Consider the following 17,897-nt stretch of genomic DNA (forward strand, 5'->3'; position numbering starts at 1 on the left):
ATGATGAAAGTACCACCTATCTTTGTTATGGAACTGGACAGTAATGTTCTTATTTCTAGTTTCAGGCCTTTACTACACAGCATTTAGCTGAGCAAAGATAAATCCAAATTTCAGACTGTTCTGGGTGTTAGCCTAGATGTTGTCAACATCTGTTCACAAATCCATCTGTCCTTTTACCCACAGTGAGCATAAGAAAACTACTTAAGACGCTGGACCAGCTGGGTTCCAGTAATTCTAGTAACTCAGAAAGTTTAGATCTGAGGATTGCTGTTTGAAGCCAGCCTGTTTAGGAAAGTCTGGGAGACTCTTATTTCCAATTAACCACCAAAAAGCTAAAAGTGAAGATGTGGTTCAAATGTTAAGAGTGCTAATCCTGAGTGAAAAAGCTAAGCAACAGTGCCCAGGCTCTGAGTTCAAGACCCAGTGTACATATACACACGTGTATACACACACACACACACACACACACACACACACACACACACACACACACGGGCTGGAACAATCCAAAAAGTACTTTTGAAAATGATCACTTAATAGGAAGAAAATAAATTAGATTTCTCTGATCTAGCTCTCAGGAAAGCAATTGTGCTACAGAGAAATCAAACAGAACAGATTGTTTACCAAATTCCTGATTTCAGTGGCTCATTACAAGAAGCCTCTGCTTAGGGAGAAAGCAAACAGGAAGGCTGCACAAGCAGGTCTGTGGAAGGTGTTTGGAGCTGGAATGCTTTGGGAAACAGATGGCTTTCCAAAGAGCAATGGAATGGCTCCAATTTAACTGGCAAGCTATTTGGGAAAAACAGTAAATTGGTACAAGATGCAATGTTCCAAATACACCTGACGTTCAGATATTTGAGAAAACATAGGATGAAAGGATGTGGATACTGCTTTTTATTTACATTTGGAGACACATGACATCATATGACCCAGTGCTCCTGGGAGGCCTTCCATCCCCCACCCCCAGCCCTTGTCACAGAGACTGGGTCAGGTGTACATCCCACCAATCTTCCCGCCTATTGATGGTGGGAGTTTCCTGTGTCTGAGTCCTGTGTATATTGTACTTGAGAACAGGAGTTGCAGGCCCTGACAGTCTTTCAAATCACTGGGTTGAACTGATTTCACAATTGGATTATTTTAATTCCTTCATGACACAGCAGCAGAGAATGAGGATGTTTGGCTAGAAGTACCTTGGATAGCCCAAGGAAATGGGCCAAGGATCTTACCCTGGTACTCATTACCCATAATGCTGATGGCCCACAGTGTAACAACGAGAGCTGATTATATTCAAGTACATACATGGGAATTTCCATTACCTACTGCATGCCACTCATCCCATCTCCCAAACTAGCTTCCCTTCTCTTAAACAGAAAACAGTCCACTGCAAGCAGACCAGAATGCATTTAGAACAGGATTAGAGGTTCTGACACCTCCCCACATCAGGACAGTGTTTGGTCTTACACACACCAGTTCTGTGGTTTCTGAACTTTGCCTCACTGTCTGTTTGCAGAATAGCACTATGAGTCCTGAGAGAGCAGAAAGCCCTCACACTGAGTGGACCATGCAGGAGCCACAGCAAGCACTGACTGGAACCATGGCATCTGCTTAGAAGCAAATGGTACCTGAGAGCACAAAGGAGAAACAAGAGGCACTGAGGTGTAAGACAGATGGCTCACAGAGCCAGGTGGAATAGGAAGATGGTAGAAGCTGACTGATGGACTGGACACCCTCAGCTTTCTGAAGTATCCACAGCAGCCAGACAAGTGTGGATCAGCCTGGAATATCAGAGAAAGGGCCAGTGTCTGACACATGTTTGTTTGAGTCTACCTCCTCAGTTCTTAGCAATGACTGAGCGATTTTCTGGGCTTTTGTTCCTCACTTACAAAACACTTTTATTTATGTGAGTATGTGGAAATACTGGGGTTTTGTACTCAGAGCTTTGACTTTAGTAAGCAGGTGTTGCGCTGCTCAGCCAAGCCTCCTGCTTATTGCTCCTTTTTCTTTTAGAAACAGGATCTCACTTCTTGCCTGAGTGCACACGTGGGCCAAAATCCTCCTATTTTTCACTTCCTTTTGTAGCTAGGAAGGCAGGTGTGCACCACCACACTAAGCTTCTACTGAGATGGCAGCTTTTCTGCCTGGGCTGGCCTGGAATTGTGATCCTCCTGCCCTCAGCCTTCCACATATTTAGAATGACAGGTGTGAGTCCACAAGCTATTAGCTTACAAAACATTTTTTTCCAGCCCTGGTGCTCACACCTAGCTACTCAGGAGGCTGAGATCTGAGGATAGCAGTTCAAAACGAGCCAGGACAGGATAGTCCCGGGAGACTCTTATCTCCAATTAACCACTCAAAAACCATAAGTGGAGCTGTGGCTCAGAGTGGTAGAGCACTAGCCTTGAGCAAAAAGAGCTCAGGGGCAGCTCCCAGACCCTGAGTTTAAGCCCCACAACTGACCAAAAAAAGTAGCCGTTCTGTATACTAACAATATACAAGCATAGAGGGAAATCAGGAAAGCAACACTTTTCTTCAAAAAGAAAATTCTGGGAATAAGCCTAACCAAGAAAGAAAAGACCTTTATAGTGAACACTATAAAAATCTAAAGAAAGAAATTAAAGATGACATCAGGAAATGGAAAGACCTTCCATGTTCATGGTAGGTAGAATCAATATTGTAAAAATGTCATACTGCCAAAAATGATATATAAAGTAATGCAATCCCCATCAAAATCCCAATGAAGTTCTTTATAAAAGCAATGCTGGTGGCATCACAGTCCCAGACCTCAAGTTCGACTATAGAGCTATAACAACACAATCAGCTTTGTATTGGCACAAAAATACACCCAAAGATCAATGAATCAGACTAGAAAACCTGGAAGTAAAACCATATAATTACAGTTATCTAATATTTGATAAGGAATCCAAAGATATACAGTGGGAAAAAGATAACCTCTTCAAAATTGGTGTTGGGAAAACTGGACATCCATATGCAGGAAACTAAAATTGTTTGTCACCATGCACAAATATCAACTCGAAGTGGATCAAAAAACTCAACATCAGACTTGAAACTTTGAAATTACTGCAAAAGGGAGTAGGAGAAACCCTAGAGCTCATAGGCACAGGTAGAAACTTTTTGAAAAGAGTCCCAGGGCACAGCAGATAGGTGAGAGACTTGACAAAAGGGGTTACATCAAAATAAAAAGTTTCTTCACAGCAAAGAACATAGTTACTAAACTAGAAAGACAAACAGACTGGGAGAAGATCTTTACCAGCAATTCATCAGGCATAGGCCTAATATCCAAAATATACAAGGAGCTCAAGAAATCAACCCTACCGAAAGCTAATAAGGCAGTCCTAAATGGACAAAGGAGCTAAGGAGAGGCTTCTCTTTAGCAAAGGAACACATGAGGAAATTCTCACTATCCCTTGTTATAAAGGAAAGGTAAATCAAAAGAATTCTAAGATTCCATCTTACTCCAGTTAGATTGGCCAACATTGTGAATTTGAACAGCAACAAATGTTGGTAGAAATGTGGGGGAAAAGGAACTCTTACACGATTGGTGAGAATGTAAACTAGTGCAACCACTCTAGACAGCAGTCTGGAGGTTCCTCAAAAAAGTAAACCTAGATCTTCCCTACAACCCAGCCACACCACTCCTGGGCATCTACCCAGAACATCAAGAGCTAGGATGTTGGGGACAGCTGTGCCTTTAAGCAGCCACAGCTGGCTTTAGCCTGTCCCCTCCCCTTCTGCCTTTAACAGGAAGAGAAGCCCCAGCCCCTGGGGCAAGCACGTGTCTGATGGCCAGGGACCCCAGAACCCAGTCCTTGGGGGACTGGGCCTCCGCCCACAAAGCAAGTCCCCTGACATCACTTGATGGACAGCCCTTGTGGCCAACCTGTAGTCCCTCTCCTATGCCCGCCTTTGGGGGTATATCTGTGGCTCCCCATTTGAATAAATCAGACGTCCTAGAGGTGGTCTCCGAGACCACCACGCGCTCATGTCTTTCCTGGGGCTGGAGAGCATGGGGTCTCGCAACCACAGGCTAACCAAGGCTAACCCGGGACCCCGCTTCTGCGTCTAATCCCTACCGGCTGGAGGGGACGTGAGAGAGCGAGTATAGATCCCATACAGAAGAGACAAATAAGCCCAGGACCCCTCCCCACGTGGATGGGGAGGGGTACAGCGAAGCCCAGCACTAGGATACTTAAAGACACTTAAACATCCATGTTCATTGCTTCACTATTCACAATAGCTAAGTTATGGGAACAGCCCAGATACTCCACAACAGATGAGTAGGTCCAAAAAATATGGTATCTATATACAATGGAATTTTACACAGTCATTAGAAATAATATTATGTCATTTGCAGGGAAATGGATGGACCTAGAAACAAATCATGTTAAGTGACATAAGCCAAGTTCTGAGAGACAAAAGGCGTACATTTTCTCTCATAAGAAAAAGCTAGACCTAAAATACATTGGGACATGATAAATTATACAGGTCTCTAGACATTCACATGTAATGAGATCAAAGAAGAAGAATACTTTTAGGAGAGGAATACAAAGGGGTAACGCTTATGTACCTTTGATCATATACTATCAAATGAACTCCAGAAAATGGAAACCAGACTTTTTTTCTTTTTGTCAGTTTGTTCGTAAGTATAAGGGGAGGCACAGAAAAGGAGGGACAAAGAGCAAACAAATATAGCAGTGATACTCACTAGACACTTTGTTGAAAATGAACTATACAACCTGTGGGTGGGGATGAGAGGGAAAATGGGAGAGAGGGAGGGAAGGGGTGATATGCAAAAGAAATGTACTCATCACTTGACTTATGTAACTGTAACCGCCTTTTACACCATCTTTATAATAACAATAAAAATTTTAAAAAATTGGGCTGGGGACATAGCCTAGTGGCAAGAGTGCCTGCCTCGGATACATGAGGCCCTAGGTTCGATTCCCCAGCACCACATATACAGAAAACGGCCAGAAGCAGCGCTGTGGCTCAAGTGGCAGAGTGCTAGCCTTGAGCAGGAAGAAGCCAGGGACAGTGCTCAGGCCCTGAGTCCAAGGCCCAGGACTGGCCAAAAAAAAATTTTTTTTTTCAAAAAATAAAGCTAGGATCTCACTAATTTTTTGCCAGAGCTCAAATTTTGATCTTCCTATATCCATCTCCCAGGAAGCTGGGATTACAGGGCTGGGCCACCATGCCCAACCCTTGAAGTATAACAGTTGTGTTTGTGTGACACCAAATTCTTATTCAGATTATCCAGGGTGGCCTCAAGCACTTGAAATTGTGCATGACATTGTGAACCATGGTGTATTGCAGCAAATCAGAGTAATTCTCAGTGGGATCTGGGGATTCATCTCTAGTACAGCAAGCCTGTAGCATGGATAGGATGAGGGAAGGCGGTACTGTCCCGCCACAGGACCCACAGTGGCCCTGAAGTTCCGGTCACTGGGCATATTGTCACTCCAGCTCCTGAACAAAAGCCCTTGCCTGCCTCCTGACCTGCTAGTAAGACCCATGCATGACCGAAGCAGACAGAAACCCCTACCCACATCCATACCCTGTCCTCTCCTGCCTCAAGGGAGATCTTATCATTACTCTGCTTCTGAATCTGGTTTTACCTAACTATGATTCTTGAAGGAAGGGACGGTAAGGAGGATGATAACCTGTCTTCTCCCATCAGAGAGAGAGAGAGAGAGAGAGACCGACAGATAGACAGACACAGAGACACACAGAAAAGGAAAAGGTGTCACCTCAGGAGACCCATGCACACCTGGACGTGATTTGGGTGAGAAGATTCTCAATGAGAGAAGGTACTGCCATGGATACAGCTGTGGGAACTGTGGGCGGGGTATTTTTCAGTGTCTGGAGGATGGAGTGCGATGACAGGGTTATGGGGTGACCTTCATGGGCCTCTTGGCTGTCAGAGCCTCGTGCAATCACCTCCCTTCGCTTGTGACATCACCTGTGGCTTGTTTCCCACCAACAAAAGGTGGCACAAGTGACAGAAAGCTCATGGCAATGTGTGTGAAGAGGATAGGATTATGCTGCTATGGGGTCGATTTTCCTTCCTCGTTGGCGATGAGAAATGCTGTACGTCAAGGAGTTTCGAGTAGCCTGGCCCATCTGAGGGCGATCTCTCGTCAGCCGCCAGCAAGAAGGAAAGTCTCAATCCTACACCCACAAGGATGAATGTGACCCAGAGCCTGAGCAAGCCCCTGCTTGGACTCCGGACCCACAGGAACAGACAACAAACCACTTTTGTTGCTGGTTTGTGATACACCTCACACAGCAGCAAGCAGAAGCCCACACAGCCCTGGCACAACCCAGCCACAATTCTAAGGGGAACTGTGGCTCACAACACTTGCACACATGGTACCTGCACAAGCAGCGTCATCGGGCCACTTTTATCAATTTCCAGAATCTCTCCATTTTTGGTCCCCACCAAGATATGTCCATGACCCAGAGTGATGGCACGAATTGAAGGGTTATCTTCCAAAAGTAGACCTGAGGGAGGAAATGTTGTATTTAGTACCACAACAAGAGGACTGATGGTTAGTATAGGTTTCATTCTTCTAGCTCTAAAGCACCATGTACTAGGAAGTGGTATTGGATGGAAGGAGAACTGACTTGGTGATAAGTTACAACTGGAGGTTAGCATATTTAAAACAGAACACTTCCCATTGGACAGCTGGGGCGGCACCTTTTGAGCTTGTTGACAATGCTGCTCTCTTAATGGCGTAAGTCTTTAAGCATCTCTCAAACATGTCATCCCAGAGCTCCACGATTCCATCCTTGCCACCTGTGACAAAACCCTAGGAAGGCACACAACGGAAGAATTACAGACACATCAAAGTCACCAACCAGTCACCTGCCTAACAGGACTCCTCCTGAGGAAGGCAGCCTTTGGGTGTCTTTCCTGCCTAACACTTAAAAACCTGGTGCTAACAATCTTTGTATACTATTTTTCTTATTCTAGAAGCATCCATTAAAATTAAGCTTTCTTTTCTTTTAACTGTGTGTCTATTAATAGTCATTCGGATCACTGGCCAGCTGTTGGCCCAAGGCTAGCTGGTTCTGGGCCTTGTCCTCCTCTTCCCTGAATCTGGGTTCCCATATGACACGGGGAGCCACAAATTGCAGCAAAGCTTCTGGTACCTCACAAACACCTACCAGATGAACTGGAGTGAGCATCACAATGGTAAAAGCCTGAATAGCACATCCCCAGGTTCTACCCTTAACCTCTCACACACTAAAGCCCATTCAATATTCAATAATTAAATGGTTCACCCCAGGAAAAACATCATTATTTGTATACTAAAACCAACTTACTTTATGTTAAAAAGCGTGAAATGTTGGACTTGAAAAAAATCTGAATAGTAATCTTTATTCTAGCTCAAGATTATAATTTCTTGGTTTCACAAATAGTTTTCTTCTCTGGAAATGTATCCTATATACCAACTGTTTTCAAAAGAGGTGTGTGTGTGTGTGTGTATGTTGTTTTTTGAAAATTACTAAGTTTTCCATTGCATTGTCAAGCTCTAAATTGAATGCACTTCGGTGGGAATTATATCTTAACATTCATCATTCTTATTAATATCCTTATTGTTATTCCAATTGTCCTGCATCTGTGGAATCTGTGACCACAGATTGAAAATATTTGGGAAGAGCTAAGTATTGTAGGCCATGCCTGTAATCCCAGCATTAGGAGGTAGAATCAGTCAAGGGTACATAGCAAGGCTCCATCTCAAGAAAAGAAAAAAAGTAAATTAAAATTAAAAGCCAGGAACTTATGCCTATAACCCTAAGTACTTAGGAAGTTGAAATCTAAGGATCACAGTTTGAAACCAGCCCAGGTAGGAAAGACTCTTATCTCCAATTAAGCGCCAAAGAATCCAGAAGTGGTGATGTGTCTCAAGTGGTAGAGCCTTGAGCAATAAAGCTAAGGGAGAGTGCTTAGGCTCAGAGTTCAAGCCCCAGGACTAATACACACACACACACACACACACACACACACACACGCACACACATGCGCACACACACAGAGTTATGATAATAAAAACATGGCATTAGTATTGAAAAATATAGACTTTTTTCTTGTCATTTCCTAAATGACATAGAACTATGACTGTTCACCTCCTATCTGTTCTATCCAGTATTACATTTATGAGGTGTCTTCATTCTGTCACTTTCAGGAAAGCTGAACGTGTCTACACAGGAGCAAATGGGTTATGAAAATCACTTTCATCATAACCAATTGATGTGTAAGACAATAACTGAACCACTTGGTATTTGTCCTTTGTGCCAGAAAAGCAGAAAACATTGCTGAACTATATTTTAGATTTCCTCACACCATTTTTTTCCTTCAGTACTAGGTTCTTGAACTCTGGGATTTGAGCTTTCCAGGCAAGTGCTCTACCATTTGAGGCTTGCCTCCAGGTTTTTGTTTGTGTGTTTGTGTTTTAACTAATTTTCAAATAGGGTCTAATGCTTTTTGACCTGGACCACCCTGGATCTATGATCCTCCAACCTATACTGCAGAGTAGCTAGGGATTATAGGTATGATTCACTATGTACAGCTTGTCATTAAAGTCTCACTAGCTTTTGGCTAGGGTTAGCCTTATGTGATCTTCCTGTCTCCACTTCCCAAGTAGCTGAAATTATAGGCCTTATCTCTACACTTCCAAAGAGTCTCTTAGGGATGAGAGTCAGCAAAGTCCTCCCACCCCCCAAAATAAGGCAGAGAAATGGTAAATAAGAAAATGATTATTAATGAAAAATAAACTATACAAATATTTATGTGTTCTCTTTGACTACAGCTTATCTTCCTTTGACTAGAGCTTCATAACAACTACTTCCTAACTCAAATGGAACTAGTTTTAGATCCATCTGTCCTCTTAATGGACCTCCTAAGACACTCTAAAATGCCAGAGAACTGAGGAGGGGAAAATCTTTCTGAACAGCACACCACACCTTATCCAGCGCATACATAGCAAACACAGGCCCATCGTGAGCTTTCACCGTCTTCAGGAGCAGAATGTCTTTCCAGATAAAAATGTCACCAGTTGCTGCTCCTGAGAATACAAGGTCTTCCATCCGCCCATAAGAAACACACATCATTGTCTCCAGTTTGCCAACGCTTCCAAAAACTCCTCTCCTGGAGGTGAAGCCTCCACCTGGAAAAGACTAAGAATGCTCAGTATCTTTAAAAAGCAGACACTTTGTATGAGCAGGTAGTATAGTATGACTATCTTCAATGAACAGCCAGTGTGTCAGCACCATGAGTACATGAAGATGCATAAAACGAGCCATGTGCCAGTGGCTCACGCCTGCAATCCTGGCTACTCAGGAGGCTTGAGATCTGAGCATGGTGGCTTGAAGCCAGCTGGAGCAGAAACATCAGAGAGGCTCTTATTTCCAATTAACCACCAAAATGCCAGAAATAGAGCTGTAGTTCAAGTAGTAGAGTGCCAACCTTGAGCAAAAAAGGACCAGTGCCTAAACCCTGAGCTTAAGCCCTGAATTCAGTACCAGAACAAAAAAGGGGAAAAAGATTGAGTTAATGTAAGAATTCAGAAGTGATCACCTTGAACAGGTCTGGATAATTAGTGAGGAGGATAAGTTACTCTTCTATGTTTTCCTATGCCTACTTAACCATTCCTACCAGTATCATGTGATCCACAAATGTTTATTTTAACTACTTCCTGCGTTCGGGGGTAGGGTTGAATTCATGCACTAAATGCAATGACAGATTAATAAAAGAACCCTCAAAATATTGAAAACTTTATTCATTCAACCAAAATGATTATTTCCTGCTCAGCAGTCCACCATAATTATTGCTTTCAGCACCAGACAACTCAAGATAAAAATAATCATTTTCCCAGAAGACTATTTCCGAAAGCTTTCTAGACACTGAGAAGTGTGCATAGCATCACAGCTCACAGCTTAGACATTAAACAGTCCAAAGGAACACAGGCAGGGGTATTTGTTTTTGTTCTGTTCCAGCTTCGTTGGCACAGGGGCCTCCCAGTGGCCAGGTGCCCTTTGTGAAGGGCCTCGCTCTCAATCTAGAAGTCACAAAGGCCCCATGACAGTACCTGCTTGTTGCCAGAACTTGATGTGCTTTATCCCAACTGTGACCAGTTTGTCCACATGGTGTGGGTTACACTTCACCACAAAGATTTTATCTTTATGTCCCCTGCAAGAGACAAAGAAGGAAAATACTCCAGTGTGGATGAAGTGGTGACACAGTGTTTTACTAACAGCATGCACCTGGTGTGACTTGTATGAAGCATACCAAATAGGACATTTATAATGCACACAGGGGTCTGTACTCAAGTGAAGAATGTGGCTCTCCTGTATGTTTGAGCCCTCTCTTCTTACCCCAATACTGACACTAAAGTCTACATAGTTATGCTTTGTGCAAGTTAATCAAATATTTACAGTGCACCAGAATGTCTCCATAACCAAAAATTAATGCTACCACCACAGGACTTCCCAGAATTCCTGGTGTGGCAGAGCATGACTATAATCCAGCTATAACAAGGAGCCCAAAACAGGCAGATGGTGGCCCAGGAGACAGCTAGTACAGAGAGCACGCCCTTCTTGAATCCATTTTAGGGTTATAGTTCATTGCTTCTGTGTGTGTTAAGCATAAAAGCCCACATGAATGCAAATAAGAAAATCGACATGAATATTTAAAATAATGCATTATGACCAAATGCAAGGGTAGCTCAAAATAAATTAAGGAGTTGAATAATAATACAACTCATTGTATTGATGTATTACTATTAATGTATAACTATTTTAATATTACTATTTTCAGAGGCTGAAAAACACTTGGCAAAAAGATAACACTCATTTATTATTTAAAAGACACTCAAATAGGAACTAAAGGATGCTTCAGCCTTAGTCCTCAGACCTTTCTGTTTCCTAACGATCCCCATTACTGAGAAACCTGAATTTTTAAAAAGATAATCCCATGGGGCTGGGGATATGGCCTAGTGGCTAGAGTGCTTGCCTCGTATACATGAGGCCCTAGGTTCGATTCCCCAGCACCACATATACAGAAAATGGCCAGAAGTGGCGCTGTGGCTCAAGTGGCAGAGTGCTAGCCTTGAGCAAGAAGAAGCCAGGGACAGTGCTCAGGCCCTGAGTCCAAGCCCCAGGACTGGCCAAAAAAAAAAAAAAAAGATAATCCCATACAGGCTGGTTCTCCACACAGGTTGTGTTCGTACCCCTTCCTTTAAGATCAGAATATGGAATCACTGCTTACCTGCTCATGATGCTTATTTGTGTGTGTATGTGTGTGAGCGTGCACATGTATGTGTGCATGAGTATGTGTGTGTGTGTGTGTGTAAATTCAAAAGCCTGATTTTTCTATTAGCCAACAGAATCCAGAAACAAATTTTAAAAATCATACATCATGACCAAGTAGGCTTCATTCCAGGGATGCAAGGCTGCTTTAACATACGCAAATCAATAAATGTAATTCACCACATTAACAGAGCTAAGAACAAGAATCACATCGTTATCTCAGTTGATGATACTCAAAAAGCCTTCGACAAAATACAATACCATTCATGTTAAAAGCTCTGGAGAAAATAGGAATAGAAGGAACATTTTTAAAAACAATAAAAGCCATATATGACAGATCAACTGCTAATATCATACTAAATGGAGAAAAACTAAAACCATTTCCCCTAAAATCAGGAACAAGACAAGGATGCCTACTTTCTTCACTTCTATTCAATGTAGTTCTGGAATCCCTAGCCAGAGCAATAAGGCAAGAAAATGACATTCAAGGGAAAGAAGAAATCAAACTATCCCTATTTGCAGATGACATAATCTTATACCTGAAGGACCCAAAAAACTCTGCTCCCAAACTCCTAGAACTAATAAACCATTTTGGCAAAGTAGCAGGATATAAAACTAATCCACAAAAATCAGCAGCCTTCCTGTACACCAATAATATACAAGCAGAAAAGGAAATCACATGGAAACAACCCCATTCTCAATAGCTAAAAAAAAAGAATAAAATATCTAGGAATTAACCTAACCAAAGATGTAAAACATCTATTTAGTGAAAACTATAAAAACCTAAAGAGAGAAATCAGGTAGAATCAATATCATGACAATGGCCATATTGCCAAAGATGATATACAAATTCAAGGCAATCTCCATCAAAATCCCAATGACATTCTTTACTGAAATAGAGAAAACAATCAAAAAATTCACATGGAACACCAAAAGACATAGAATAGCCAAAGCAACTCTAGGCAAAAGCAGCCCAGAAGGTATCACAATGCTGGACTTCAAGCTTTATTACAGAGCCATAATAACAAAAACAGCCTGGTACTGGCACAAAAACTGACCTAAAGATCAATGGACTAGGCTAGAAGACCCAGAAATAAAACCACATACTTACAGTCAGCTAATATTTGACAAAGGAGCCAAAGACATACAACGGAAAAAAACAACATAGCCTTTTCAACTATTGGTGCTGGGAAAACTAGGCAGCCACATGCAGAAAACTCAAAGTGGACCCTAGCCTGTCACCATTCACTAATACCAACTCAATGGGTCAAATGGATTAAAGACCTCAACATCAGATCTGAAACTCTGACTCTACTGCAAGACTGAGTAGGAGAGACACTAGAACTTACAGGCACAGGCAGGAACTTCCTGAACCAAGTTTCAGGGGCACAACAGATTGGAGAGAGACTAGACAAATAGGACTACATCAAAATAAAAAGTTTCTGCACAGCTAAAGACATAGCCACTAAACTAGAAAGACAGCTAGCTAACCAATTAGGAAAAGATCTTCACCAGCAATTCAACAGACAAAGGCCTAACATCCATCATATACCTAGAGCTCAAGAAACGATTCCCTCCCAAACCTAATAAACGGATCACTAAATGGGCAAGGGAGCTAAAGAGAGACTTCACAGAAGAAGAAATAGAAACGGCAAAGAAACACATGAGGAAATGTTCAACATCCCTGGCAGTAAAGGAAATGTAAATAAAAACAACCCTGAGATACCACCTTACCCAGTTAGAACAGCCTATACCCTGAACTCAGGCAAAAACAAATGTTGGAGGGGATGAGGAGAAAGAGAGCCCTACTGCACTGCTGGTGGGAATGCATACTAATATAACCACTCTGGAGAGCAGTCTGGAGGTTCCTCAAAAAAACTCAGCATAGGGACTGGGAATATGGCCTAGTGGGTAGAGTGCTTGCCTTGGATACATGAAGCCCTGGGTTCAACTACTCAGAACCACATATATAGAAAAGGCCAGAAGTGGCTCTGTGTTAGAGTGCTAACCTTGAGCAAAGAGAAGCCAGAGACAATGCTCAGACCCTGAGTTCAAGGCCCAGGAATGGTAAACACACACACACACACACACACACACACACCCCCCCACACAACAAACAAACAAACAAACAAACCTCAGTATAGACATACCCCATGATCCAGCCATACCACTCCTAGGCATATACCCTTAGCAATAAGGACGATTGCACTTCCATGTTCATTGCTGCACTGTTTACAAGAGCCAAGATATGGAAACAGCCCAGATGTCCCACTGCAGATGAATGGATCAAAAAGGTGTATACAATGCAATTCTACATAGCTTTTAGAAATGATAAAATAATGTCATTTTCAGGGAAATGGACAAGACTGGAACAAATCATGTTGATTGAAACAAGCCAAGAACAGAGAGACAAACAGTGCATGGTCTCCCTGATATGAAAGTGCTAGAAATAAATAACAAAGAGACATAACAAAGATAACAATTTCACAGCAAGACCAAAAAATGTCAGTCTTGGGAGAAAGGCACCAAAAAGTAAAACCCAAACACTAATTCATATGTACCTAAAGTAATATCCAGACTGAACAGAACTCCAAAGATAAGTAAGCAAAGGACGTCTTAATTAATCTTATAGTATTTAGAGGGCCCTACGCTCTTTACCTCGCACATGGTGTGTACACGTGCACATCTGAGGGAAGCTAGGAGGAGAGCACAGATGAGTGAAAAATGGGTAAAAAAAACGTAGAGGGGCCCAACAGCTGCAATGGACACTGATGAGAGCAAACTAAGCAACTCAAAGGCAGCGGGGGTCAGGGGGAAGAAATGAGAGAAAAAGAAGGAACGGATTACACTAAGCAAAAGGAAAGAAATGTACATATCACCCGACCTGGGAGGAATTGCTTCATTGTTAATAATCATAGAGTTCATAAGCATTGTAGACTAGAATGATGATGTCCATCATGGGGAAGATTTTAAAAAATGATGAAAGCAACGGGGGGTGGGGTGGATTGATATGTACCTTAATATGTAACTTAATATGTAACTGTAACCCCTCTGTACATAATCTTGACAATAATAAAAAAGGGAAAAAGTCTGATTTTTACTCAGTGGCACTCTCAATATTGTCAAGAAGAAATTATAACTATTACCATTTAATATTACCTTGACTAAAGCAATTGGACAATATTTAAAAAGCTAAAAACAGAAGAGTTGGAATGGATGAGGTTAAACAACTTATAATGAAACATGAAATCATGTACATCTAGAAAATGCAAAAGAAAATAATGTAGCCTGGAACCAGTGGCTCATGCCTGTAATCCTAGCTTCTCAGGAGGTTGAGATCTGAAGACTGTGGTTTCAAAGCCAGCCTGGGCAGGAAAGTCCATGAGACTCTTGTCTCCAACTACCCACCAAAAACCTAGAAGTAGAGCTGTGGCTCAAGTGGTAGAGTGCTAGCCTTGAGCAAAAAAAAGCTCAGGAGCAGAACCCAGGCCCTGAGTTCAAGCCCACGACTGGCACAAGAGCAAAGAATTACAGCGGAGCATAGTAGCTCACACCTGTAATTGGAAGGCAGAGATAGAAAGAACTGCACTTGGAGGCCAGCCCAAGCAAAAAGTTTGTCAGACCTCTTCTCAACCAATAAAAAACTAGGTAGGTTGGGAGGGTAAGAGGAGGCACAGAAATCGAGTGAAAAAGGGTAAACAAATGCAGCAATGGTACTCACTAGACACTATGTTGACAATGAACTATACAAGTTGTAGGTGGAAATGGGGGTGTGGACACTATCGTGTGAGACACCTTGCAGGGAGGGGCAGGTGTGCAGTCTGGCCTTGCAGAAGGCTCGGCGGGCAACGCCTGCGATGCAGGGGTACAACATGAGAGGTGGAGCTGTGGTCAGTTGTTTCTGACCAGGGGTAAGGCCCACTAGAAAATTGAAGAGTACTCCTATAAGGCAGGCAAGGCCATTCCACAAAGCACATTGCTTCCTTGCCACTTTTTTAAGGCCTTGGGAGTTTTTGTTTGTTTTTCCAAGACTGGGACTCAAACTCTGGGTCTGAGCTTTTGCTCACTGGCTGGCACTCTACCACCTGAGCCATGCTCCAACACAGTGGTTTTGTTTTCTGGAGACAGGGTTTTACCATGTAATACGGGCTGGCCTCAAACTCAAGATCCTTCTGCCTCAGTGTTCCAAGTTCTGAGATTACAGGCATGCATTACCACTCCTGGCTTGTTTAGCTCAGCACCGTCAGTTAAGGCCATGCATAGAATTTTTACTTGTCTTGTTGGTAATTTCAATATCTATGAAAATGTTTGCTATTGACAATAGTACACAAATATGTATTTATATAAATATTTTATTTACAGTTATACACAGTATTTGAAAATCTAGCATCCATCCAAAGTGCTTTAACAACCCCTGACTTTCTTTTTTCACCAGGTGTCTTGTTCTGGGAACAGGTCATAGGCCTCAGAAACAATTCTAAGTGTAAACTGCATCATTAACATAATGCTAACAGTATTAATGCATGTAAAGTTATTTTGGGCTAAATGAATATAAGTGATACTATCCAACAAGTATGTATGATATACCTGTAACTGCCATCCTAAGCCATGATAGGAAGCAAAAATTAGGAGGATCACAGTCCAAGTGTCTTCCTGGGCAGAACGCAAGATATCTCAAAAACAACCAGTAAATATATGTGTGTGTACATATGTATATATATAAATTACATATATATGTGTATATATATATATATATATATTATAAAGCTAGAAGCTTGGTTCAATGAAAGACCACCAGCCTAGCAAATGTGAGATCTTGAATTCAAACACCCTTACCATCAAGTAACTCTTGGGTCATCCACAATGGCAGAGGATTTTCTAGCAGGAAAACTGCATTTATGTTTTTTGTTGTTGTTTTTTTAATCAAGCACATGCTTTTCCTCAGATTACTTATAAGTGCAGCTGTAAAAACATAAACTAAAACTCAGGACTTTGTGTAGGAGGAAAGCAGAGTTCCGACTAGGGGCTGAGTCGGAGTCCTGGAGGAAAGGGTAGAGCCAGCAGGAAAGAAAGCACTTGTGCACGCAGATTTATGAGTGGCCCCTCTGCCAAGAATTTTAGCTCGAGAGAGCAGTCATCAGAAAAGCTTCTCTTTTTCTCCTAAGAAGGTCAGCTGCAGTCCTCGAGGCTCCATCTGCTGATGCTCGCTGTCTCCAGCACTTTGTAGATCTCCATTCATGAAGCTGAGTTGTCAAAACAACTTTCTCCCAACTTAGCATTGTAGAGAACAATATGAATTTACAACATGAATCCTGGGGCTCGAGACCTTTAGCTTAAATATGTTTTGATGTTGCAGGATACACAGAAAGGTGTTGGTAAGAGAGGCAGGAGGTATTTTGGAGGCCTGGGCAACAAGTGGCCTGGCTGGACGGCAGCTGCCCCATGATCTTGCCTCCTGACCTGTGCCAGGCACATGGTTGGGCTGGATGTTAAGTAGTAGAAAGTCAAGTTCAGACTTAGCGCTGAATCAGCAGGGAGGGAGGCCGGGGCGAGGGAGGACAGGTGGTCTATAAACAGCAGTTGGCCTTGAAGAGTCTATTTATAAGATGGGGGAGATTAGGGAAACAATTTGCCTGCTCAGAAAGCAAGTGGCAGATGCACACGGTGGGGCCTCCTTTGCTGCATGAGGCCACCTTATGACAAATGGTGCTTCTGACTCAAGTGACATTGACAATCCCTCACAGATGCGAAGACGGGAAAAACAACGGGCAAGGCATGAGCCTAGGCAAAGCTGTTTTTCTGCTGCTGATCAAAAGCTTTGGTGAGGTAAAGCAAAGTGATGAGGAGCTCTCCAGGAAACCTTCCAGAATTTTCTAATTCTCTATAATAAACATGAACTGCTGTACATCAGATTTGTCACCAGGAAACAAGTGTGATGTGTTTTCACTTGGGTGTGAAAGCTTCCTATGTACGTTTCCAAGTTTGAAGATGAAATCTTACCAGGAAATGAGAAGTATCACTTTTTACCAAAGCATGCTATCAGTAAGACATCATAGGAGCCCAGCAGCTTCTTACCTTGTTGTGGCTATTTTTTCTCCCTTTTTCCAGTCCCAAAACACAATACTGTGAAAATCATCCAAACCAATCGACACCAGACATTTTCCATCAGCTGCATAAAAACAACACAAAACTCGAGTGACTTATTTCTTCATCAAAAACAAAATATTTTTACGTAATGATGAAGGAGACTTGATTTTAACAATTTTCTTTAGGCTCAAATTTATTTGAAATATAGTAGACTCAGGTGACTGTACAGAATAAAATCATTATCAGCATCAGTCAATCTTCCTAACACATAACCACTTGCTGAAGTCGACCACTGACCACTGACCTGATGTTGCAATCTGAGACATAGAATTATGGGTACTGTTTCAGGTATATCACAAAAATCTTGTCTATGACTCATAATCTTGTGTCTCACAGATAAACATCATGAGATTTACTGAAAGAACCAATTGCTTTTGTGAGATGATTTTCAACTGCAAAGCTGGGATTCTGTTTTACTCTCC

The 17,897-nt window shown here is 42.2% G+C and overlaps 1 protein-coding gene across 5 annotated transcripts in view; it reads right to left on the bottom strand.

The window, feature by feature from the left end:
• The window catches only part of Eml6 (EMAP like 6), a 241,258-nt gene that overhangs the window by 62,960 nt on the left and 160,401 nt on the right, over positions 1–17,897 (bottom strand). For all 5 annotated transcript variants that reach the window (XM_048352921.1, XM_048352920.1, XM_048352919.1 and 2 more), the window contains exons 16-20: positions 17,404–17,497; positions 10,110–10,210; positions 8,986–9,188; positions 6,716–6,827; positions 6,392–6,519 (exon numbers count right to left, since the gene is read on the bottom strand). In XM_048352921.1, coding sequence (XP_048208878.1) covers positions 6,392–6,519; positions 6,716–6,827; positions 8,986–9,188; positions 10,110–10,210; positions 17,404–17,497 — 638 coding nt within the window. The remainder of the gene's footprint in view (positions 1–6,391; positions 6,520–6,715; positions 6,828–8,985; positions 9,189–10,109; positions 10,211–17,403; positions 17,498–17,897) is intronic.

This window comes from Perognathus longimembris, chromosome 8, assembly GCF_023159225.1.
Source record: "Perognathus longimembris pacificus isolate PPM17 chromosome 8, ASM2315922v1, whole genome shotgun sequence".
NCBI lineage: Eukaryota > Metazoa > Chordata > Mammalia > Rodentia > Heteromyidae > Perognathus > Perognathus longimembris.